General features: G+C 36.7%; 3 protein-coding genes across 7 annotated transcripts in view; 2 read left to right on the forward strand and 1 right to left on the reverse strand.

The window, feature by feature from the left end:
• LOC126377187 (homeotic protein empty spiracles-like) overlaps positions 1 to 22,283 on the forward strand; it is a 352,173-nt gene extending 329,890 nt beyond the window's left edge. Inside the window, exon 4 of the transcript XR_007567796.1 lies at positions 22,236 to 22,283. The gene's annotated coding sequence lies outside the window, so the exon portion shown is untranslated. The remainder of the gene's footprint in view (positions 1 to 22,235) is intronic.
• The window catches only part of LOC126377107 (TGF-beta-activated kinase 1 and MAP3K7-binding protein 1-like), a 558,148-nt gene that overhangs the window by 70,135 nt on the left and 462,446 nt on the right, over positions 1 to 25,567 (forward strand). The window lies entirely within an intron of this gene.
• LOC126377061 (alpha-2Db adrenergic receptor) overlaps positions 8,405 to 25,567 on the reverse strand; it is a 595,604-nt gene continuing 578,441 nt past the window's right edge. For all 3 annotated transcript variants that reach the window (XM_050024692.1, XM_050024693.1, XM_050024694.1), the window contains 4 exons: positions 18,661 to 18,810; positions 17,119 to 17,225; positions 10,823 to 10,958; positions 8,405 to 9,787 (listed from right to left, as the gene is read on the reverse strand). In XM_050024692.1, coding sequence (XP_049880649.1) covers positions 9,215 to 9,787; positions 10,823 to 10,958; positions 17,119 to 17,225; positions 18,661 to 18,810 — 966 coding nt within the window. In that variant the 3' untranslated portion in view covers positions 8,405 to 9,214. The remainder of the gene's footprint in view (positions 9,788 to 10,822; positions 10,959 to 17,118; positions 17,226 to 18,660; positions 18,811 to 25,567) is intronic.

Here is a 25,567-nt window from a genome sequence, read left to right on the forward strand (position 1 = left end):
TAGATTAAGGGTAACTCGTGTTTCGGCATGTCTGGAGAAGCTTCTAGAAGGAAGAGGGTGGGGGAGAAGTAACCAATTTATTTATCGTTTTTTTTTAATCTTTATTTAATAAAGAGGGTTTTGTCAAATATTGAGCACGCCACCCCATCGGACTAACCTAGATTATCGCCTACGTAAACACAATTTTACATATTAGGTAATATAGCTCTTTAGCCTTGTCCGACGATAGGCTAGCCAAGATACTATTATACAAAAAAGTGATTTCGACAATGTCCCCATCGGGAATCGAACCCGGACCTCTAGATCGTGAGCCTAACGCTCTTACCACTATACCACGGAGGCTGTTGATATTGTAATGACTTCAGAATTATAAAACTAATTAACTAATTGAAAATACGTACTTATTACTTCGTGCGAAGTAAATTTATTTATTGCTTTTTAGTTTTGCGTTTGAAGTCGGTTTTTTTTGTTAAAAATTTTATTTTTTTACTGTGGAAGAAACTAATTGGACTTTTGCAGCTTATCGTACTGACTACCCCATTTGGGATAAAGTCGTAAGCGTATTTTGTGTTATGTTTATATATTATGTAAATAAACATGCAGGAAGTAAGAATCCCTCCGTTGGGAATTGACCCGTTTACACTTGCTTAATTGAAAATGCGATTTCAAATTCATGTTCGGAGTCTTAACAAACTTCACATCCGCTGGGAAAACGGCCTTAAGTTTGCACAGCCTGTTCTCAGCTCAGATAGTTTGTTTAAACACCGAGTCCCTTGTGGGGTAGACAGGCATTAACGATTGAGAAACGTTGATCATTCCGCATATAATTACATAGAAAATAGCAGCCTGTATCCCTGAAGAGCGTGTATATAGGGTGTTAGTGATATCGTAATAATTATCTCCATACTTTTGCGACGGAAAATTCTACTTGATATCAACTCAGAATCATTTGCTGAATCATCCCTCAGAGTTTTCATTACGATGTCACTATCACCCTGTATACTATTCTCCCTCACACACCTACTCGAACACACACACACACACAAACATATGCACAATACACACACTCTAACACAAACAATACATGCAAAGTATGGAACTGAAGATAATGAAAAAAAACACTAAAATTTTCATGAATTTTCCGAGAGGAAATTCCACTTGTTATCAACTCAAGAGTCATGGTCTGAATCATCCCCCTCAGTATTTATTACGGTGTCACTAACACTCATTACGCACTTGTATGGCTACCTGTACGTACTTAGTTTGTACGGGGTGTAAATGACATCGTAACGAATACTGAGGGGGTGAATCAGCTCATTATTCAGACATAATATCAAGTGGAATTTCCACAAGAATGGAACTGAAAATAATTTAAAAAAAAATCATTAATTTTGCGACAGGAAATTCCACTTGATATTAACTTAGAATCATGGCCTGAATCATCCCCCTCAGTGTTCGTTACGATGTCACTAACACCTGTATCATCATCAATTTAAGAGCCACGCTCTTGTCGGTGTAGCATTTTCCATTCCAGTCTATCAAAGGCCAATTCCTTGACTTCCCTATAAGACACGACGTTAACCTTTTCTTTAATCTGTTCCATGTAAGCTCTTCTTGGTCTTCCCCTTCCTCTCTTTCCTTCTAGCTTTCCTTCTATGATGTTTTTAATGAATTCGTCGTGTCTTATTAGATGTCCAATCATCTTGCCTCACACCTGTATACACTTACCATTTATGAAGGTACATTGCTTCCTTGGACCTGCATAATATCGAAGTGACCGCAAGTATTAAAAGTAGATTGAATGAGATTATTTTAATATTTAGATCCTTATACGTGTACCCTTACAGTTTTGCAAACAACTTTCAAACAAATTATGCACGTAAAGCTATGTAAAATATGACCCTACACAGTACCTAAAGTTTCACGCACTTTTTATCTAGATACCTATATTTTGTAAGTAATTATACTTTATATCTTCTATATATTGAGGAGCTCGGTGGCGCAGCGGTAAACGCGCTCGGTCTGCGATTATTGAAGTTAAGCAACTTTCGCAAAGGCCGGTCATAGGATGGGTGACCACAAAAAAAGTTTTCATCTCGAGCTCCTCCGTGCTTCGGAAAGCACGTTAAGCCGTTGGTCCCAGCTGCATTAGCAGTCGTTAATAACCATCAATCCGCACTGGGCCCGCGTGGTGGTTTAAGGCCCGATCTCCCTATCGTGGGGACGTTAATGGGTTGATCATGATGATGCTTTATATAGCAAAACGTCCCGGTTTCGACTGAATGCAATTTACTTATTTAGTTTTGGGGTTCCCGTTGTGGCGATCTAAGTTTAATTGTTGAGTGGGGTGCTGGTATTATCTCATTTGACTAGGTTGTAAATAAGCCTATGTATTATTCGAGAAAAACATTCGAGTTTTGAGCAGGAGGAACGCACTTCCCTACCTAAGGCAATTACACTAGATATTACTTTAGGTACAGGTTGAAACGTAATTATTAACTGAAGGTCAGAGGCCAAGAAACTTAAAGGGCATTTATTTAGGCCCCCAATACACAGAGGCGGAATCCCATACCGGACACTCTATACAAAAATCTCAAACGCGTAACTTGCTTTTTAGCAACTTACGGACATTTAAGACGAAAGTAAGACCCAGAGGGGGTGACGTCGGCGCCCGATACGAGTTGGTGCGGGGCGAAGAGTTACCGTTCTATATAAATCCCGGCATACTTCTTGAGCATCGAGTGTCGTAGTGGGGGAAAGTACGCGCACGTGCACTTCCGTGCAAAAAAAATGAACTTTTGATTATTTTCTTAACTTCATTAAAAAAAATAATTATTATATTATTTGATTATGTAAATAAAACTAAACTTATATTATTATAGTTTCAGCGTACACCATTTTCCGAGCTTGTTTTCCTCACGATGTTTCCCTTCACCGCTGAGCACGTGATAATCATTTAATGATCCAAACATGAATTCGAAAATAAATTTGACAATCATTGGTTTTAGACTTATGCTGGATTCGAACCTGCGACAAAGTGAGAGGCATGCGTTCTACCAACTAGGCTACCGCGGCTACAGGGTGTGCCTCAGATTTGCCGCAAATGGCATTAACTACTTGGCCGGACAAATGGGGAGCGCTGAGCAACCGCCTCTATATGTACCAAGCTTTAAATATGGGAATTCACTTCGGCAGGGTATCTAGTTAGTAGCAAATTGGTCGTATTTATAGCTTTGAGTGAAGCCTGCGATGCGTTTAAAAGGGCAATGGGGATATTTTACTGAGTATACTTCTTCTATCGTGTGGGTTATGAGGTGGATTACCTTAACTAAGTTGCAAACGATTACAAAAAATGATTGTGCAATCGAATAAAATGGATGTTGTCGCCGAATGAAGTATATACTCCTTTGGCCAAAACTCTATGGTCCAGTCCTTTACATAATGGCGGACATTTTTAAGAAAAATATAAATAAAAGAAGACAGTTGACGATCGGGAGCGAAAAGGATTAATGAAGACTAAAAATTGAATAAAAGAAATGGCTCCGGCCTCCGAAAATGATTTACTGAAGTCAAAGAAAACAAACAGAAGAAATGCCTAGCCTTCGAAAACAATACAATGAAGACGATTTAACGAAACAGAAGAATTTGCTTCGGCCTTGAAGACAAAGACTAGAAGATAAAAAATGTCTTAGGCCTTCAGGAACATTTATATGAAGCAAAATTTTATATGTCTAGGCTGTATGGCTATGTTCCTTTGCCTGCACCTTCTCATTGCAAATTTAATAAAAAAATGATCATGGTTGAACTACAGATATTTAATTATATTAGTCGTATTGAATAAATACTGGTAATAGGAGATGTCCTTAGAAAAGGTTTAGTACTCTGAACCGGCGTGCGTGTAAGAAGCGATTGATGAATGTGGAGGAAGCAAGAGAAGTGTGTCAGGATCGAAGCAAATGGAATTATATAGTCTCTGCTTACCCCGGTGGGATATTAGCGTGAGTTTATGTATGTATGTATGTATGTATGTATGTATGTAATTGGTAGTTAATCGAAACAAATGTAGTGTATAATTAATGTCGGATGTCAATATAAACGTGTATGAATTTATATGTTTTTTCTTTAATATGTATGGGATTGACATATTTATGTCATTTAGTTTATTAAGTAAGTACATTAGTATAAGGCATGTAATCCAGTTATTTCCTTTCAATGTCTTTTTGATTCCCGAACAAACAAAAAGTCATAGTCTACAGCTAAACAGACATTTGCTGAGCTGAGGCCGTTTCGGCATTAAGTATAAGTAATAATTATTAATAATTTTATTATTTCTAATTAATGTTAATTTATGTTTTGCGGAATAAATATTTTTTCTTCTTTCTATTCTGTATCATAATGCACTAATTCTACTCCTCACTTTATACTCAGGTTAAATACAATTAAAACAAAAGGTTAAAGATTAAAATTTGTATATTTGGTACTTCGTATAGATTCATTTACATTTGAGTCAATAAGAATTAGTAGTTTCAAGTAGTGTCATAATCCATCTTAGATGATTACAATATTAAAGAATGACACAAACATAACATAGGTATCCCAATTAAAATTAAAATATATTTAACAAATTCTATAATTAATATAATATAAGTTACAATATAACTATATTAGTATAAATAGCTATTTAAGTTTAGAACAATTTTTATTGAACGTTTTTTCTAATTTAATTCATAGATATCGACCTATAGGTAATTGTTTTATATATTTTATTAAATTTGGAAACAATCTAAACGGTTATTTTTATTCTAAATAAGAAATGTACTTGACAAGGAATTATATCATATATCTAAATAGGTTTTTCAATTTATATTTCTGATATATGATATAACTATAACTATCATGTACTTACAGGTAATTTTTCATAATAAATATACTTTTTTAAAGACTACAAAAACCTGTTTCAGAGCGTCTTGTGATATATATAAAGAAAGGACAATCTTCTCAAATTATTCTGCTTTGTAGAATAATTAAAAATTATTGCATTTCGAATGTAAATTTATGCTAATAAATGAATTTATCGTTCGTGCGATTTTTGCAGAAGGCAAAATGTCACAAGAACGATTTTCGCGAGGTTTTTTTCCCTCTTGTTTTTTTAAGTAGAACCAGCACAAAAGGCAAGGGCTCAGTGCACAATTGTGGGGTTCTAATTTTAAATATTAATTCTATAAAATCAAACAATTACTCCGCGTAATTTTAAAAGAAAAATAAAAACAATTTATCTTTTTTACAAAAAGTTATTTTTACAAAACATAATCTTATTAATATTATAATTATTAAGTATATTTATATGTGCAAAGAAACAACCTACGTAAAAGATTGCTGGTGTATTAAGTGATGGCAGATTTATCTCTATTATTTCAATAAGATCACACACACGATGGAAGACTATGAAAACTTTATAATAGATAGAACACAAATGAAACATTTCAATCTATTGCTCTTATTTTTCAGTACACAAGTACATATTAATGATTATACTCTAACACTCTAAATATATATTTATCTAGTACGGCAATGGTGTTACAAATTTATTATTTTTACTTATATTAAAATTACACTAAATACTTAAGGTTTCTAAACAAAAGTAGATATCTAGATTACACCGATTTAGAATTAAATTGTCGTTGTTGTTCATTTATAATAATAATAATATATAAAATGTAAATACATTTACTCAGAGTACATTATTTACATTATTAAGCAGGATGAAAAAGATATATAAACTATTATTCAGTCGTAGGTAGGTTTAGTTGATAATTATATAAAAAAATAAAAATGAAAAAGGAGATTATTTTTTATTTAAATCTAATCATAAGTTTGGTTTCTTGCTTTTATTATATCGATAAACTAATTTGTACATAACTATGCAAGACAATGAAATTATTAACGATTACAAATGTCTAATTAATTTTGAAAGTATTGTACAAAAGTAAATCCAATAATTTGGATATAAGTTCATAAGTTTAAGATAAAATTACAGGAAGTTTTTGGTGTTCTCATTTGGTTTAGTAGTAATTATATTATTTAAAACTTAGTGTATACTTTACAACTTAGCTTACTTAATATAATATATACATTTATATTTAAAATTTTAAAGTAATTTTAATTATATTACCAATATCGTATTCGCGACCAGCGCTACTAAATTGAAATAAAATAATATTTGTTTTTATTTAAAATTCTTACATACTTGCTTTTTATTTTATTACATAATTCGCAAGGACTTTTTAATAAATATTATTGTTAAATTCTTATTAAACTTTGGTGTTATTATTGGAAGAACATAGTATTGTTTTTATACTTTGTTATTAGTAACTAATATTGTTTTTATTGCTGATTGATTCATTTTTAGATTGTGAAGGCAAGTCCGTAAGAATTATATACTTAAGTAAGACAAATTTATTTATTAATTAAGTGCATTTTATTGTGTGTAGTGCTTGATCGATAGGCACAGGGGCACAGTCATTTTTTATTTTAATTTAAGTTTTATATCTATCAGGTCCTGTACATGTTACGAGTGCACTATTAGATGAAAATTATTAATATATACATTATTAATACGTTGGGCTACGCGGAGACCACAAAACAGAAAAAGTTATATGTTGCTATGTAAAGACGATTTATTTTTATTTTTAAGGTTTGGTTTGCGTGAAGAGTTTGGTGGAATATGCACCACATCCCTTTTATTTCTAAAGGAAAGGAAAGGGCTAAACGTGTGAAAATTTTAGGTATTTTTTTATTCAAATAGAAGTTATTTTTTTCATTTTTCTAAAATAATATATGCATGTTAATGCAATTTTCAACCAATTTTGGACTCACAACATGTTCAGTACATTCACCTCATCTTTACAATGATAATTTAATTCCTTTTATTAATGGTATGTGAATTTATTTTTGTGATTTAAAAATGGTTTTATGTGCGTAATATTATGAGGAATCAATGCATCTTCACGTGTCCGGCTAAGTAGTTAATGTCATTGGCGGCAAATGTACAGTAAGTTACGTTAAAAACAACATTCAAGAGATATGTAATCTGAACCCTGAATAACAAAAAAAGTTTAGTTTTAATAAGAACGAATAAATGATTACCTATTTAGAGATTATCCTATCCAACAGTGGTCGGAATGGCAGTTAAACGCGCAATAAGCAGAAAATAATAATAATTTAAAATTAAAGGAATTGTGAGAATAATTATGATTATTGTGTGGGTGTGGAGCAGCTCCGCAGACCATGTCCCACCTAATCGCATGTCCACTGTGCCCAAAAACCTGCGCGCAGGAGAATTTGATGATAGCCTCCTCCCTTGCTATTGCCGTGCAAGCATTTTGGGGTGATAAATTATAGATTACTTTCATCGAGTTACTATCGACACGAAAGAAGATGATACGTCTTAATGATAACATTTGATTCCCCATCTATATTTTAATAGGATTAAGCATGTGAGTTTGGTTTAAAGCGTTGTAATGTTATCTTAGGACATTAAAGTTAGCAAATAATTAAACAGTTAATTATCAAATATTTGTACGTGTCTTAAGCGTATGTAGGTAAACTCTGCAAGGGAATCATGAAAAAAGATCTTTTTTTGTTGAGGCCAATTTTAAATGTGATTTATTTTATTAAATTACTTTATTTCACTGCTTCGGAATATTAATTGCAACAAGTCCGTTCTTTAATACATTATAATTTATCAACTAAAATATTTTATTCATTTTTATCTTTAATTTAATTATGAACACATTCATTTAGCATTAAAGAGTTTCAAAGTGCCTATCTAAAAAAAATAATTAAAAAAGTGTGTTTTTTTCAGCGTATCGTCATTGTACATTAAATGAGATTCTATTTAAAAATAATAATATTCCCTTGCAGATATAACAAATAATAATATCGCTAAGTTTAGAACAAGCTATGGTTATAATATTCAATATATTAAAGCTATATATGTAGGTAATTCCTTTAGTATAATATGATACAGTAATTATTTTATATTTATATGTATAATCATTTCAAATCCATTAGTGATTTTGCAGTTTTCGTATCTACAGACTATAGTCGCTACGTAACTACGAAAAATAATACTTTTATAATCTTTACAATACATTTTTAAAAATTATAATGTAAACGACTATGGTAATCACTTCATGAGTAAATTTATTAGTTTATTTATTTTGAAAAAGGAATGTATTTGAGTTCAATCCTTTATTTATTTAAATATGTTAGAGCACGAAAATATCAAAATTGAACAGTTATTTTCAGTTTTTAGTTATTTAAGAGTCAAGTATATAATGTAAAATATAAAAATAATATTTTCAAATGTAAAATTTAAATATTTTTTTTTGGGATCCTCAATTTAATTGGTATTTTTAAATATTTAAATTGTTATTTGTTACATGGAATCCATTTATTTCATATTTTACTTCACCAAAATGTTCAAATGTGTTGTTGTAATTTTTGAGTACTTAGTCATAACATGAATTTTTTTTGTATTGTAATTTAAATTTGCATTTGCAATTCGAATTAAATTTTACTTTTCCATTTTACAATTTAGTTTTCATGAAGTGATTTGCTATTCATTCTACAAAAAGCATAAAAATATGAACAAGCTGGCCTAAGATTTTAAAATGGTTAGTTTTACTCGTAACTCGTACTATGTATATCGAATTTTGAATCGCACTACTAGAATTATTTCCGTCTTTGGCTCAACAAAATTGAGTAACGTGATTTATTTTTTACAATTCCTTTTATATAATTCCAATTATTTTTATCAATTAGGTTTTATTTGTAATCGAGTTTTATTATGTGGCAACATTCGCAACGGCATGTAACAATAACTAGGCTAGGGTATAGGCTGATAACAATTAGTGTTGCCAGTACAGAAGAAATCTATATCATCGCGGACGAAAAGAGTAGAGAATATACGTACTTTTTCTCGTCATCATATCATTGTATTAATGCATATCTTAATATTATAACGCCACTCAAAATTGTCCAACCAAAGATGGAGCGTGTAACTGTAGGTACTATTTATCGCAATAAGCACAATTATGCAGTCCAATGAGAAGTGGAATTAACGTACATTGTAAAGACCTGGTGCTGCTCTCTGTTGAGCCAACATGATCCTGTTGGCGACACATCGATAACAGCACAGGTAAGCTAAACATCACTTGAACAGTATCCTTCTGAACGCTCTTCTGAAGTCCTTGTTAAATATTGTATATATTACAGGATTAAGGACAGAGTTCATGTACCCAAGCCAGAAGGCGATAGCGAACGCGCTCGCTGGTATAACGCACGCTCTGCACGCCGCTGATAAGACGTAGAGAAAGAAAAATGGCAGCCAACACGCGATAAAACTGCCCATAATTAAACCTAATATTAAAGTAGCTCTCTTCTCTTTCTTTCTTGCTAGTCTCCTCTTTTCTCTTTCAGGGTCTCTAGGCTTATGTTGTTTTGGTAAGGCAGGCTCGAGTTCTGCTTTACTGGGCTTAGTCTTTTCTGGTCTTCTGTTCTCTGTTTTCTTGAAGATTCTTAGCTTTAAGGGTTTGACGACGGCACAACGACTGACTACTCCTGAGTCTGACGATGATGGTTCCATCTCGGAGACCATGTCTGTGTCAATAGCGACACTGGGCGCTCGTCCCCGTCCATCCAACTCTCCGTTGACGGATAACGTTGAGTTTCTCAATGGACACGTCGACAGAAGGTTTCTTTGGACTTGTGCTGTTGTTACTACCTGGAATTTGAAAGTGTTGTTAGTTTTTGTAAGATATTATTTAATATACCCGTAAACCCGTAAACCCGTAAACCCGTTCTCGGAAAATGCATTTTCAAAGGTATGTGACCTAATCTGTATTGGGTTGGCTATTCCTTCGCGGGTTGGAAGGTCAGGCAAGCAGTCGCTTTTGTAAAAAACTGGACCTGTCAAGTCTTCAGCTTAGATAAACGGAGAAGATGATGACGGTTATGACAATCAACAGCGAGAGTGATAAAAATGTATGGGGTCGACATATTATCTTATGTCAATCGCGGAAGTGTTGATTGTTGGGTTGGTTCATTTGTCGCAACCCACACCGTGAAATAGGGGCTTATCTATACTACAGCTTAGACACTCTTTACAAAAACCTTGTTCTTTCCGTGTGCCGCCTTAATGCGTAAGTGCGAGCGAGACAAAAATTCACGCTTACTCCCTTACTCCTTAACGGCTTACGGTCATTTAGACTAAAGTCACACCCCGGACACTTCATACAAATAACCTCGTTTTACACAGACAGCACACATTGACGTTTCGTACACGCGCATCTGTGTGTCGTCTGACACCATACGATTCAAGTCTAAACTATGTTCGAGAGAGGGTGAGGTAAACCTAGCTCAGCCGCTGGTGTGGAGCGGAGAGTTGCTGTTCTATACGTAGTGGCAGTAGGCAGGACACATAGCGAGGAGAACTGATGGCCGCTGGGGCGGAAAGGTTCTAGAATGGCGACCACGTGTCGGACGACGCTCAGTGGGTAGGCCCGATACAAGGTGGACCGACGATCTGTTGAAGGGAAGCCGCTGGATGCGGGCAGCGCAGGACCGATCGTCGTGGAGATCTTTGGAGGAGGCCTATGCCCAGCAGTGGGCGTCGTACGGCTGATGATGATGATGACGTAGTATTATTCCTTACTCTATGCTTAAGTTAAACCGAGCACAGGACTCATACTAATTGGTGCGGGCCGGCGATTGTTCGTTGTATATGTCATTTAAACCAACATTGCCCACAAAATATTACCTTAAGGTGGTCTTTCCTCTCTTCCATGGGTGGAGGCATGGTGTCTCCCGCTTCACTGGTCGATATGTCCGAGGCAAGGTCACAAGTGACTGTGGGTATCACTTGTTGCGCCTCTATAGTCGATATGGGGTTGTCCCTGGAACGAGAAATCATGGTGATAAATCGACTCGGCTAAATTTCAGACCTTTCAACAGAGTATAGCCCTCTATGGATGTGAAACTTGGACACTGACACAGAAGGACAAAGAGAGACTCGAGGCCTTTGAAATGTGGTGTTGGAGGAGGATGGAAAGAATAAGTTGGACAGAAAGGGCTACAAATGAGGAAGTGCTAGTAAGAGTAAGGGAAAAGAGACAAATACTGAGAATTATTGAGGACAGAAGAGGCAAGATGATTGGACACCTAATAAGTCACGACGAATTCATTAAAAACATCATAGAAGGAAAGCTAGAAGGAAAGAGAAGAAGGGGAAGACCAAGAAGAGCTTATATGGAACAGATTAAAGAAAAGGTTAACGTCGTGTCTTATAGGGAAGTCAAGGAATTGGCCTTTGATAGACTGGAAAGGAAAATGCTACACCGACAAGAGCGTGGCTCTTAAATTGATGATGATGAAATTTCAGACGCCTTCCGCCAGTGGTTGAGCTTTCTTGGGTTCGAATCCCGGTGTGGAAACATCACAGAAGTTACTTTGTGATCCCTAGTTTGGATGATCCAAGCTTCGGAGGGCACACTAAATACTTTTTCCCCGACTATTATTTAAGTAAGTGACTCGTTACGCGAGTCATGTCAGGGGTCTTTGGCGGCTCTATAATAACTCTGATGCCAAGGTTGATGAGGTCGATCATTGGCCTCACAACCCATACGATAGCCTGAGGTTGCCCAGGTGGATGAGTCATTTTGGGGGTCTCTGGCGGCTCAATAAAGCTCTGACATCAGAGTGGAGGACGTTGATAATTCACTTCAGAACCCACACGATAGAAGAACAAGAAGGTTCAGAAGCTACCAATAGTTTTAGGTGAACGAGACGATCGACAAGTAATTTGTTTTGACTGATATTGGCGGTTCAACAATAACTCATACCAAAGCCCTCGGTCTTCTCGTGTGGCTTGGAAGGTCAATAACCAATCACTGTCGATTATAATTAAAGCACATAATAACGGGTTCTTACCGCGTTTGAATGGGGATATGAGACTCCCGATATTTCGACATTGTCGATTGTTATAATCGTTTGCAATATGGCTAAGACCCCAGGGTTGGTGATGGCGGTCGTTGACCTTAGACCTCACACGAAAAGACCGTGAGTACGTATCACTTGTTGCGTCTCAATAGTCGATATACGATTGTCTCTGGAAGGAGGAATCGTTGTGATAAATCGACTCTACTTAGGGTTGCCAGTGGGAGAATTTGGGAATATAAGTTGTGTTATTAAAAAGTGACTTATGGAACTATTGTTAGTAATAATTATTAAGAAAGAATCGTAGAAGCAGTGAAGAAGAAGTAGAAACACCATCACAAGAACTGTAAGTTCGTTCGTGGTTCACGCCGCGACTTGTGCTGAGTGAGGCCCTTTTATCTCAGGACGTCCACCACCACTTTATGATCATTTCAACAAACATCCGTCTTGCTTTTTTTTGTAATTGTTTAGTGGAAATTTGATATGATGTTATTGTCTTTTTTTGTATGGCGCCCTTTTATAATAAACTATTTCTATTCTATTCTATTATATAAGAACTGTAAGTTCTTGTGATCGTCACTCTATGCACTAAACACCGATCAGCCAAAGTCGCCAGGATGCTGTTAGGGCTGTTCCTCATTCTGGTGAACAGGGAGCTTGTTTTTTTCCATATGTTCGTTTCAAAGTCCTCGAAGGTGCAGGAGAAGGAGGTGCCAATCTAATCAAAAGAACCAATTGGTAACACCCCAACACAAATTAAAAAAGAGTGAGCAATCTGTTTTTTTTTTGCGGAATGACTGTACTTCTAATAGGCTAGCTAACCGGTCTTGTTATCTGCTTCGATCGGTCGCCGTGCGGTCGCTGTTGTAAACAATACGTAGGTAAAGTTTTCGCAAACATTGTAGTTTGTGTATGCCTCCGATGTTAATATTTATTTATTATTATACCGTTTCGGTCTTTTTTGTTTTTAATAATATTTTTTCTATTTTTTTTTTATTTGTTATTGCACTAAGTAATTGTAAGCGGATTATAGCGCCGAGACAAACCCGTGAGGGGTTTAGCGGTGTTATTTTATTCTTTTTTGTTAATTTTTCGTTGTATTCAATAATTAAAAATATATATATACATATATATATATATATATCAGGCCCATCTGTATATAACCGCTTACCACCGGTAATACTGGATGCAGTGTCCACCCAATCTTTTAAAAAGCTCATAAAAGAGTGGTTGTTTAAGAACATAATTCTATGAATTAAATGAATTTATTTGCTATAATAATGTATATACCTAATTAATGTACTTACCATTGACATTTAGCTTATGTTACAAATAAAGATTTGTATTTTGTTTAACAGCCTCCGTGGTGTAGTGGTTAGAGCGATAGGCTCACGATCTGGAGGTCCGGGTTCGATTCCCGATGGGGACATTGTCGAAATCACTTTGTGAGACTGTCCTTTGTTTGGTAAGGACTTTTCAGGCTTGAATCACCTGATTGTCCGAAAAAGTAAGATGATTCCGTGCTTCGGAGGGCACGTTAAGCCGTTGGTCCCGGCTATTAGCCGTAAAAACACCTCCACCAACCAGCAGTGGAGCAGCGTGGTGGAGTATGCTCCATACCCCCACCGGTTGATTGAGGGGAGGCCTGTGCCCAGCAGTGGGACGTATATAGGCTGTTTATGTATGTATGTTATGTATGTATTTGTATTTTGTATTTGAAGAAAAGCAGAGATAAATGTAAGGTGGTGGCAACCCTACCTCCGAACAGATTTATAGTGGGTACGGTACGGCACAGACTACGGTTATATTTAATTTCGGGATAGTTTTACGGCGAGATTGTTCTAGAAATGGTTTGGGAGTTCCAAAGCCACTTTTAGGAAGCGTTTTGATGTATATTCTATGGTATGGGATCCACTTATCAAAAATGGACAAATACAAAACTGATTGTTGATTTGTGGTACAGTCATGAGCAATATAATGTACCCACTTTAGGACTCTGTCGCACTAACATATTTGACATTTAGTGAGACTTACAGTTCAATTTGTCAAAAAAGTTAATGTGACATGGTACCAAAGTGTATACATATTAATGCTCGTGACCGTACGCCTGAGCCCGGTGGGTGCGAACTTATGAGCTTATCGCGACGTCTGAGACAATTGGTTGAGAAAAGTGGGTATGAAAGTGAGAGAAAGAAAAAGTGAAAGAAAAAAAAACTGAAAGTGAGTGAGTGGGAAGTGTGTGAGTGTGAACGAGTGAATGTAGTAAGTGAGTGAGGTGGTGAGTGGGAGTTTGTGGGTGTAGCGATAAATGCTGAAAGAGGGTACTAAATAAAAATAGGTACTCTTTACTTCCATGTGAGTTACGTTCCTCCTTTTCAGCTATCAAAATAAGCATGCAAATATCGTTACAAATTGTTGAGATATGGTGCCTAACGGCATCCTGAGGGCGTTGGTGGACCGGTGGGACTCACCTTTTCTTAAGGTGTGGATAGGCCACCATACCGCGTAGAACCACTTCGCTTTTATTTATTGATTTGTTTTTTTTAATGTGATTTTATTGATTTTTAATTTTTAATTTTAAATTGTTTAATTTGTATTTGATTTTTACTATTTTAATTGTTTGTGGTATCTATTTTAATGTATGGATTTTAAATCTGAAATAAACGATATATTATTATTATTATTATAAGACGATATAGTGACTAAGATTGAGAAGGGAATGTTAAGTTGGTTTGGACACGTAGAGCGGATGAAGGATAATAGGATTACGAAAGCAGTATATAAAGCGAAGGTTTGTGGTCGGGGCTGGCAGAGGAAGACCTAGAAGGACGTAGGACCAAATTGGAGATGTTCATTATGATCTACTCTGAACCGGCGTGCGTGTATGAAGCGATTGATGAATGTGAAGGAAGCAAGAGAAGTGTGTCAGGATCGAAGTTTCTGCTTGGTGGTTCTTCTCCGGTGGGAAATAGGCGTGAGTTTATGTACCAGCGGTTGCCCGCGCCTTCGTCCGCGTGGATTTCGGTTCCCGCGGTAAGAATTTCCGATTTTTTTCAATTGTTAAATCCTGTGTGTTATTCTGTTGCATAAGCTACATTATTGTAGTTTTATTAAAATCCATGCAGTAGTTTTTACGTGAAAGATTAACAAACATCCAAACATCCATAGTCACAAACTTTCTCATTTATAATATTAGTAAGATGTTATATTTACGTCGAATAAATGATTTTGGGTTTTATTGTTATTTGCGGGTATTAATTTAAGTAAATGAATAACAGTGGACCCTTTTTGATTATATCGATAATAAATGAGAATGGATAGGGTCTTTTGGGAATCATCCATGTAAAATGGTGGTCATTAGAAGGAGTATAGTGTTATGTTAGAATGTTTTATAAAGAAGGAGTATACCTCCTAACACAGGCTTTTATGCTTAAAAGGAGTCATCAACCCTAACTTAGATACACTATTGTAAAGTGAATTAAAATATTTTTAATTTTTCATTTTTTCATATTCAGTATGCATACATATATGTACATGCATATATAAGCACTACATCCCAATTGGTATAATTAGAGGTACAATCAAAGAGCAAAAGTTTAGCCACTGAGCCCAGCGAATTATTTGTAAACAGTGGCGAAATTATCAACCATTAGTTGTCATAATTATAAAATTTATGTTTTGTATGTGTTTTTGGTCTATTACAGAAACGACATGTAATCAGGAGGTATTAAGTGGCACCAGTTAATTTATTACTTTGCAAGAAACTGATTGGACTTTTGCACCTTATCGTACATCCATCGCAAGAGCAACTAAGTACCCATTATACAGGGTGTTAGTGACATCGTACCTAATACTGAGGGGATGATTCAGACCATGATTCTGATTAAATATCAAGTGCATTTTTCTGTCGCGAATTCATGATTTATCTTGTGATTTTTAATTATTTTTAATTCTATACTTTTGCGATCGGAAATTACTTGATATTAACTCAGAGTCTTAAGGCGAATCATCCCCCTCATACTCGTTATAATGTCACTTACACCAAGTACCAAGTAAGCACTTACAAGTAACCATATACAGGGTGTTAGTGACATCGTAACGAATACTCAGAGGGATGATTTAGACCATGATTCTGAGTTAATATTAAGTGGAATTTTCCGTCGCAAAATTCATGTTTTTTTTTTAGTTTTTTTAAATTATTTTCAATTATATACTTTTGCGATGGAAAATTCCACTTGATATTAACTCAGAATAATTAGCTGAATCATCCCTCTCAGTATTCGTTACGATGTCACTTACACCCCATACAAGTACATACAGTAGCCATACAAGTAGGTATGGGTGTTAGTGACACTGTAACGAATACTGAAGGGGATGATTCAGACCATGATTCTGAGTTGATATTAAGTGGAATTTTATGTCGGAAAATTCATGAAAATTTTTGTGATTTTTTAAATTATTTTTCGTTCCATACTTTTGCGACGGAAAATTCCACTTGATATTAACTCAGAATCATGGCCTGAATCATCCCTCAAAGTTTTCGTTACGATGTCACTAACACCCTGTATTGTATGTATGGGTGTTAGTGACATCGTGACCAAAACTTTGGAGGACGATTCCTGTCGGAAAATTCAGGAAAATTTTATTTTTAATTATTTTCAGTTCCGTATTTTTACGACGGGAAATTCAGTTGATATCAACTCAGAATCACGGTCTAAATCATTCTTCAAAGTTTTCGTTACGATATCACTAACATCCTGTATAGTATTACCGGGCCGTTACGACTTTCAGACCTTCAAAAAAGAGCGTACTCCTAGCTGGAAGGCCAGCAATGCATATGTAACTGTGTTATAGCATGCACCCATAAGCTCACGACTACATCCCAATTGGGGTAGTCAGAGGTACATCCATCGCAAGGTGAACTAAGTACCCACACCTCACCGAGTTTTCTGTTAGACCAATGTGATAGCCGTATCGTCGTCTATAATGGTCGAGCTAACTGTGTTAGTAAAACTGCACGATGTTTCTTTTGTTTTTCATGAAGGTGAGATTGAGACAGAGAGAGAGAGAGAGAGAGATATTAAATGGAATATGTGAGAGGGAGACAGAGGATATACTTACCTTATAGAACTATTGCTGTCATTGCCAGCAGGCATGGGTATTGTAGGGGTGGCAGGCATAGGTCTTGTGCCCTTAGGGGGATTGCTAAAACTGGTCTGCTGTTCATTCTGAAACAAAAATATACGTGAGTCATTGGGGTCCTGTCGTACACTGGCCTGCTTCTCATCCGGGGAGCGCCAGTTCAAACCCCAGTACCGGACTTACTGCTGCTATGCTGTTCTGGGAGCATATAAAAAACATAGAACACGTTCAGCTGCTTCTCTTCCCGGGCATGTCGTAAAAACCGACAGAGGGATTGTGTCCTCTAACATGATGGACTAATGTTATGGGCGATAGGCTGATCCCTTATCACCATAAGGTTCATCATATCCATCTTTGGACTTCGTATCAACAGTGGCTGCAAGTTGTCTTTGATTACTTGTGGCTCTGCCCACCCCATTAGGGATCACGGGCGTGAGTTTATGTATGTATGTATGTACCGGACTTACGCCAATGAGTTATTATGATTGCTCGAAAATGTAAGATGATTCCGGAGCGCATGTTAAGCCGTTAGTCTTGCCAATCCGCAGTACAGCAGCGTGGTAGAGTAACTCCATAGATTGATTAAGGGGAGGACTCATTTATATATAAGAAGATTGAACATAGGCGCTCAAAATGTGAGAGGAAATGTAAGAGCTGAAATAGCGATGCCGTATGATTCCGTAGTAAGCGATTAGGTGCGATTAGGCGACCGAACTGGCAACATGCAGATTTGTATAACCCGACCGAGTTACGAATCACCACGCGCTATAGATGCTAAGACGACGACCGTACCTACGCAATTTATGGACTATTTTATTGAATTTATACAGAGTGTTAGTGACATCGTAACGGATACTGAGGGGGGTGATACAGCTCATTATTCTGAGTTGATATCAAGTGGGATTTTCCATCGCAAAAGTACGGAATTTAAAAAAAAAACATGAATTTGCGACGGAAAAGAGTGATAACTACTCAGAATAATGGTCTGGATCACCCTGCAAAGTTTTCGTTACGATGTCACTAACACCTTGTATACCGCGGCGTATGAATGTATAACTTAGTATTATATATGATCTGTGGTATAACTATGTTAGCGTCAAGTCCATAGCGTCTTGTTTCCATATACCTATTGTCGTATTTTTCATGATACATGTATTTATATAGACAATGTTCTAGGTACTTAAAATTTTGTGCGCCGCAAGGCAAACATGAAGAACGTTTAATGTGGATACTGTCATCTGTATTAATATAACTCATGTTTAAGCAAACAAATTATCTTCATCATTTATCTACATCTTTAAGTTTCGTACTTTTGTATGACGCGCTTTATAATTATACTTTATTTTTTTACAGGATAAATTAATTTTAAGGTGGGCAAAGGTGGCCTTATCGTTAAGAGCGATCTCTTCCAGACAACCTTCGGCAGAGGATATAGTACACTTGTACAGCTGCAGTGTAGCGCGCAAAAAAGTAAAACAAAATAAGAGGAAAAAAAAAACAGACACAGGTGGTGGTACTTACAGGTCTAGGCCTTGGGTTTTTCCTGATCCCCCTTCTCGCTCTTGCCTTGGCGGCGTAGTATATCCTGATGTAGACGAACACCATGATGCATGACGGAATGAAGAAGCTGCCCAGAGAAGAGTACAGCACGTAGCCAATGTCCTCGGAGACCTGGGGACAAGGTAGTGAGTTTAGCACCAGTCATTTAGTAAAATCAGTAAAATCATGACACTTTCAACAGTGTTGAAATATTGGGAGACTCATATCCCTGATTTAAACACGGTGAGAACTCGGTCATCATCACCAGCCCATTAACGTCCCCACAATGCTGGGGCACGGGCCTTCCCTATGGATGCATAGGAGGATCGGGTCTTAAACCACCACGCGGGCAGTGCGGATTGGTGGTTATTAACGACTGCTAATGCAGCCGGGACCAACGGCTTAACGTGCCTTCAGAAGCACGGAGGAGCTCGAGATGAAAACTTTTTTTTGTGGTCACCCATCCTATGACCGGTCTTTGCGAAAGTTGCTTAACTTCGATTAGAATCTCACACTATGTTCAACAAATTATTTATTTTAAATTATACAGATTTTGAATCGGTTTGTTTTTTTTAAATAACTTACTTTTTTGAATTCGAATTTTAAAAATGAACCTTCCAAATCGGTAAATACGAATCCCAAGACGTCTTCCTCAAAACCATGAAATCCCGTCTTAACTCGTATTACAATACCAAATAAGGCAGAGAATGGTGCTAATTCCTGTAAATACCATCTAATTTTATTTTAAGTTATATCTGTCATTTTCTTATCCGCCGAAAAGGAAAGGGACGGGTAATCGACAAGCATAAAATTTATGGAACACACGTCAATTTTAAGCACAAATCTAAACCAACCGTCTAAAAATTTTACATCCGTCAATAACCCGACACAGTTAAGTAGACAGCACGTGAAACGGATTGCATACCAGCGACGTACCTTTTGATTCGCCCGGGTTATTCATTCATTTACTCATTCTTCCTAAAATTAAGAGCTGTGAATCATCCGTCCCTTTCCTTATACGAAATATGACGGATATAATCTAAAATAAAATTAGGCGGTGTCTGCAGGAATCGGGGCCATTACCGAAAAAGTGACTAAAGCTAGTAAGTATATGGTAATCTTGTAGTGCGGGTTCAGGGTAGCTATATATTATTCACTTGTCTACACTCGGGCAGCGATTGAAAATTTTCTCCTTTCCAGCGGTATCCTCAAGGTGTGGCGTAAGTTAGACTGTGAGACAGATATTAAAACTGTAACACCGTAATTTTTTACATATTTTTGTTAGGTAGTCTACAGGTAGCTACTTCGAGCCGTGGCTTTACTTTGAGGTCGCAGTTTCGAATCCAGCACAGGCTGAAACCAATGATTGTCGAATTTGTTTTCGAATTCACGTTTGGATCATAAATGATTATCACGTGCTCAGCCGTGAAGGAAAACATCGTGAGGAAACCATGTATTGGCTGGTTTTCCCTTTGCGGGTTGGAAGGTGAGACAGGCAGTCGCTTTTGTAAAAAAACCGGACCTGTCAAATCTTCAGGTTAGGTAAGCGGACCCTGTGTAAACAGGATAATTCTGTGGAGATGATGACGGATAGGTACTTTGATTATCGAAACTTACTTCGATATTTACTTCGATTTTGTTTTTTTTTTTCGAATTCATAATGTAGGATCGTTAATAAAATCAAGCATCCAAGTTTTTTTATGGCTGATTCCTGGTAGTTGTTGCCTGGAAGAAATTGCTTCAGAGCAATAAGGCCGCTCATTTGTGCTGTTGCTAAATGTTTGTATGCTTTGTTTGTGTGCAATAAAATATATTTGATTTGTTTTGATGATTATCAGGTGCTCGTACGATGATGAATTTAATGTACCTACAGGGTGTTAGTAACATCGTAACAAATACTAAATCTGAGTTAATATCAAGTGGAATTTTCCTTCGCGAAATTCATGATTTTATTTTCGATATTTTTTATTTTATTTTTTTTTCTTTTGTTTAATTTTTATATATATTTTTTTTCTGTGTCTGAAATAAACGATTTTATTTTTTTATTTATTTTATTTTATATTCTTTATGTTTGCGACGGAAAATTCCACTTGATATTAACTCAGAATCATGAGCTGAACCGCTCCCCTCAGTATTCAGTATGGTGTCACTAACATTCTATGTTAAGCTATTGGTATAACTTTTATGAATAAATAAATATCTCAACTTCTTAAGACTTGAACCACACACATTTTTCTTTATTTTGAAACGTCTTTCAAAGAATTAATCTAGGGTCCATTGTGGGTGGGTCTTTTGAAATATTGGCCAAGATTAGGCAGACATATACGCTGCCATGACCGATCGAAGCAAACATTGTATGGGGGAATAAAACGGCTTCCGTGGTTCAGTAGTTGACCGTTGGGCTCACGATCCGGAGGTCCTGGGTTCGAATCTCCGGTGGGGACATATCACAGAAATCACTTTGTCATCCCTAGTTTGGTTAGGACATTACATGCTGAGCACCTGGTTGTCCGAAAGTAAGACGCTTACATCTGTGATCCGTGCTTCGGAATGCACGTTAAGCCGTTGGACCCGGTTACTACTTACTGATGTAAGTACGTAGTCGTTACATGGGTCATGTCATGGGTTACATGGGTCTTTAATCTGTTCCATGGAAGCTCTTCTTGGTCTTCCCCTTCCTCTCTTCTGAAAATGCATTTCGGAAAAAAAGCCTAACTTTGTGGCGTGGATTATTTTCCACAAATTGGAATTCTAAAGTGTAAAGCGATTGGACTGAAATTACCTCCATTTTCAAATAGGACAATAGGGACAGGAGGCCCAAACCAATTAACCATAAGAGGGACCAGATCGGGAGTAGGTAGGGGTCTGGGGGCCATATTTTTTTTTAACACGTTCAGCGCCACGCGGTCCACGGGCAAAATGATGATTTCCGTATTTTTTTACAAAGATGTCTTATAGTCGTAATCGTTGAGACATATGTTTATTTGCACTAATTATTTAAAAAACTAATTTGCGAGAAAAAAAAAAACAGAATATAGGTGGCGATAGAACTGGATACAGGTGGCGATAGGAAATAATAAATAATGTTAAATATTGTTATGTTAATGTTATATGTTGTTATGTTATGTTGTGTTTGTGTGTTGTTTCTGATTCTCTACATAGTTTACTTTTTAATTTCGAAATTGTTATGTTAAATATATATTGATAATAACGTAATAAATACTAATAATTACTAACATAGCTATAAGTTGAATTGTTACTGACACTCTTAACTAACCATCTATGGACTATTGTATTGTCTGATATAAATGAATAAATTAAATAAATTAAATAGCGTGGAACGCGGGTGTCTTCCATGGCTTGGAAGAAACAACCAAATTCTTTGCGTGGCATTGAAAGTGTTAAATAATATAGGCTCGGTTATAGCCTATGTCACTCTTCATCATTTCAACTATCTCCACTTAAAAAATCACGTCAATTCGTCGCTCTGTTTTGCCGTGAAAGACGGACAAACAAACATAAACCTCACCATACTTTTTGTGAGACCAACGAGATAGGTGAGCCATATCGCCGTCTATAATGGTCGAGCCAACTGTGTTAGTGAACCTTTAAAAGTGGCCATGGCATTTGCCAATGCATTAGGCAAAGTCAAGTAAAGACCCTGTGGTCCCTTTTTTCTTGTTTCTTTTGGTGTGTTCGTCTGTACGAAGGGTAGCTTGTCTGTCGGTCTTTTATAGGACACACTTCGGTGAGTGTGCGCAGGAATTTCACGAGTTAATCCCACCCACTCCATTCCATCTACGGACAACAAGACGTCGGCGGACATTTCATCCTTATGTTGTGGATATACCACCAATCCGCACTAAAAGTTTCGCCTCTTCCTTTTTGATGTGAACAGCGAAGGATTGGAACTGTCTGCCGTCGTCTGTTTTTCCAACTCGTTATAATCTGGGAGTCTTCAAGGCTAAAGTGAATAGGCATTTGCTAGGTAAGCGTAGCGCTTATCGCTATCGACTCGCTAGGGTCGATTCATTCTTTCAAATATTCCTCCTCTCAGACGACGCCCTGAGACGGAGGTTCGCGCCCAACTGGGCGCCCTCAGGCATGTTGTCTTAAATTTTGTACCGGGTGAGAGCCCTCAGCGCTGCCCATTTGTCCGGCCAAGTGGTTAATGCCATCTGCGGCAAATGTACAATAAGTCACGTCAAAAAAGAATTGCGATCTATAATAAGTTTCTCCCAGTCTTTAACCCAGTAGCAGAAAACCCTAGAATGTTCGTGTGGTTGGTTGGATGTTCCGTACAAAAAGTTTGTGTGGCCAAAACCCCTACAACTTTTCTGAGTACCTCCCCATTTCGAGCTGACACGTTTAAGAGAACAATTTTAATAAGTAACAGACATTCGGGCCTTTGATTAAAAGGACGTTCGGAATTCTATCTACACCACGGTCTACTCGAAAAAAACCTTTTGTTTACATAAGTATGGACAAATCAAATTCAAAAATATCTTTATTCAGTAGGTAACACAATTAGAGTTACACGTTGTTTCCCCTGAGTTGAGGTTCGCACACAACTGGGCACCCTCAGGCCTGTTGTTTTTAACGTTGTACCGGGAGAGAGCCTTCAGCGCCTCCCATTTGTCCGGCCAAGTAGTTAATGCCATCTGCGGCAAATCTACAATAAGGCAAGTCAAAAAAAAAGTTAAGTACACTTTGAATCGTCATTTTTTACATAACGAACGTCTCATCCGCCTAAAACTACTGCAGCTTCTCACGACCTGTATAGCCGGGGAAAAAAGCTGCAAGAAAAACTTCGGCACAGGGCCCTAGACGTTCTTTAAAAAAACTTGAACTATTGTTATCATCATACAGGTCACGCCTGTATCCCTATCGGGGTAGGGACAGCCACAAACAATGGGAATCAGAAATTATTGTTTTTTAAAATTATTTTCCGTTCCATACTTTTGCGACGGAAAATTCCACTGGATAGCAACTCAGAATTATGGCCCTCAAAATTTTCGCTTCGATATAATATACTATACCACTGCAATATAATATACTATGTTCGTTTGTTTGTTGTTATATGTTTCTTTTTGTCTGTTATATTATGTCCAGGGGGGTTAAAATGGCCACATTGAAGCCATTCATCTAAGAAAGCAATATTGCAATTTGACATTTGCACATATAAAAGTAAGTGCGCAATGCAAACAAATGTCAAATAGCATTATTGCTTTCTGCATAGAATAAAGCTTGAATTATTATCGCTTCCTAAAATGAAAAGGCAGTGAAAATCATAACTTCACACATTTCAGCGTTATTAATAATCTGTCTCAACTTGACTTCCGACTTGCGACCACGAAAACGAACTTAGTCTTCATAGAAAACCTCGAAGTTTGAAGTTTAAAGCTAAAATTTTGAAGCGTACGTTTACACTAGATATACTTTGCATATGAAATGCAAAATTTGAGGGGATTCTCGTCGTGGTTGGGTTTTCTACTAAATTAAAACCGACAGCGGCACATATTAAATGTAAACATTATGTAAGAGTGCTAGATTATGTCACTAGGATGTAAGAAGGATGGTATGGTATATTGGAGGATGCAGAGCAGAGATGTGCCATTCATTCACTTTGGGAACTTTCCCGTCAGTAAAAACGCGCAAAACTTATGTTAAAAGAACTTTATTTACTTTATAAGACCAGACTATAAGAAAGAACAATTTGAAAAAGAAATGCTCCTTACTATTAAAAAAAAATACAATGGGAACATTCCCACTTCGGGAACATTCCCACTTCGGGAACATTCCCACTTCGGGAACATTCCCATTTTGGCAAAATTCGATTTATTATCGAATTTTATTTATGAATTAAGTAACAAGTACGACGTTTGATCGCTTGTATCGATGACGTCACAGGACAGTATTACCATACAAACTGCAAAGAAAACTTTCGTTTTGACGTTTCGTAAAAAGTATCTCATTTGACTAGGTTGTCAAGTAGCCTACTGTCAGACTTGCCACATCCACCAGTAACACTCAGCTTAACTCCTCGATCCCTTCCCATCACACGAGCTAGGGGATTAATAAGGAATTATAATGTTGATGCGTCATACAGGCTGCTAATATTGTGGCTACTTTCTGTTAACGTTATGTATTTAAAAACATATTGCATGTTTTTGTCAATTTAATTACTCAAATGAATAACAATAATTATGTTTATTTATTTTTTTAAATAACGTCTAGGGCCCTGTGTCGAGGTTTTTCTTGCAGCTTCTTTTCCCCGGCTATACAGGTTGTGAGAAGCTGCAGTAGTTTTAGGCGGATGAGACGTTCGTTATGTAAAAATTGACGATTCAAAGTGTAACTATGTTACCTACTGAATAAAGATATTTTTAAATTTGAATTTGGACGTCATAAGTGGCTGAATGCGTAATGCGTACGGAATGCAAATCCTATCCCGCGAGATATTGTCTAATTTTTCGGGATCAATCCCGAAACATAAAATGTCGAGATCCCATTCGAGATTGACGGGATTGGGCGAATCTCCTCGAGTTATACTTTTTATTTTAATCATAAAAAAAATAAAATAAATAAATAAATAAAATATTTGGTTATTTTTATTTTCTTTCAAAAAATATTTTATTTTAATTAACCTCACTATCACAAACAACCAGTTTTCATCGTTTTCAGCCATCCTAACTTCACGTTTTTTATGAACTCTTCGGGATCTCGCGGGATTGATTTCCAATCCCGCTGGATCTCGAATTAGCGATATCGAGTCGGGATTAACTTGTTGCACTTAAGACCTCCTGGTTACATGTCGTTTCTGTAATAGATCAAAAACACCTATGTCTGCGCGCACCTCATGACGTAAGCTAGCGGGGCGCGGGAGCAA

Source organism: Pectinophora gossypiella, chromosome 22 (genome assembly GCF_024362695.1).
Source record: "Pectinophora gossypiella chromosome 22, ilPecGoss1.1, whole genome shotgun sequence".
Lineage (NCBI taxonomy): Eukaryota > Metazoa > Arthropoda > Insecta > Lepidoptera > Gelechiidae > Pectinophora > Pectinophora gossypiella.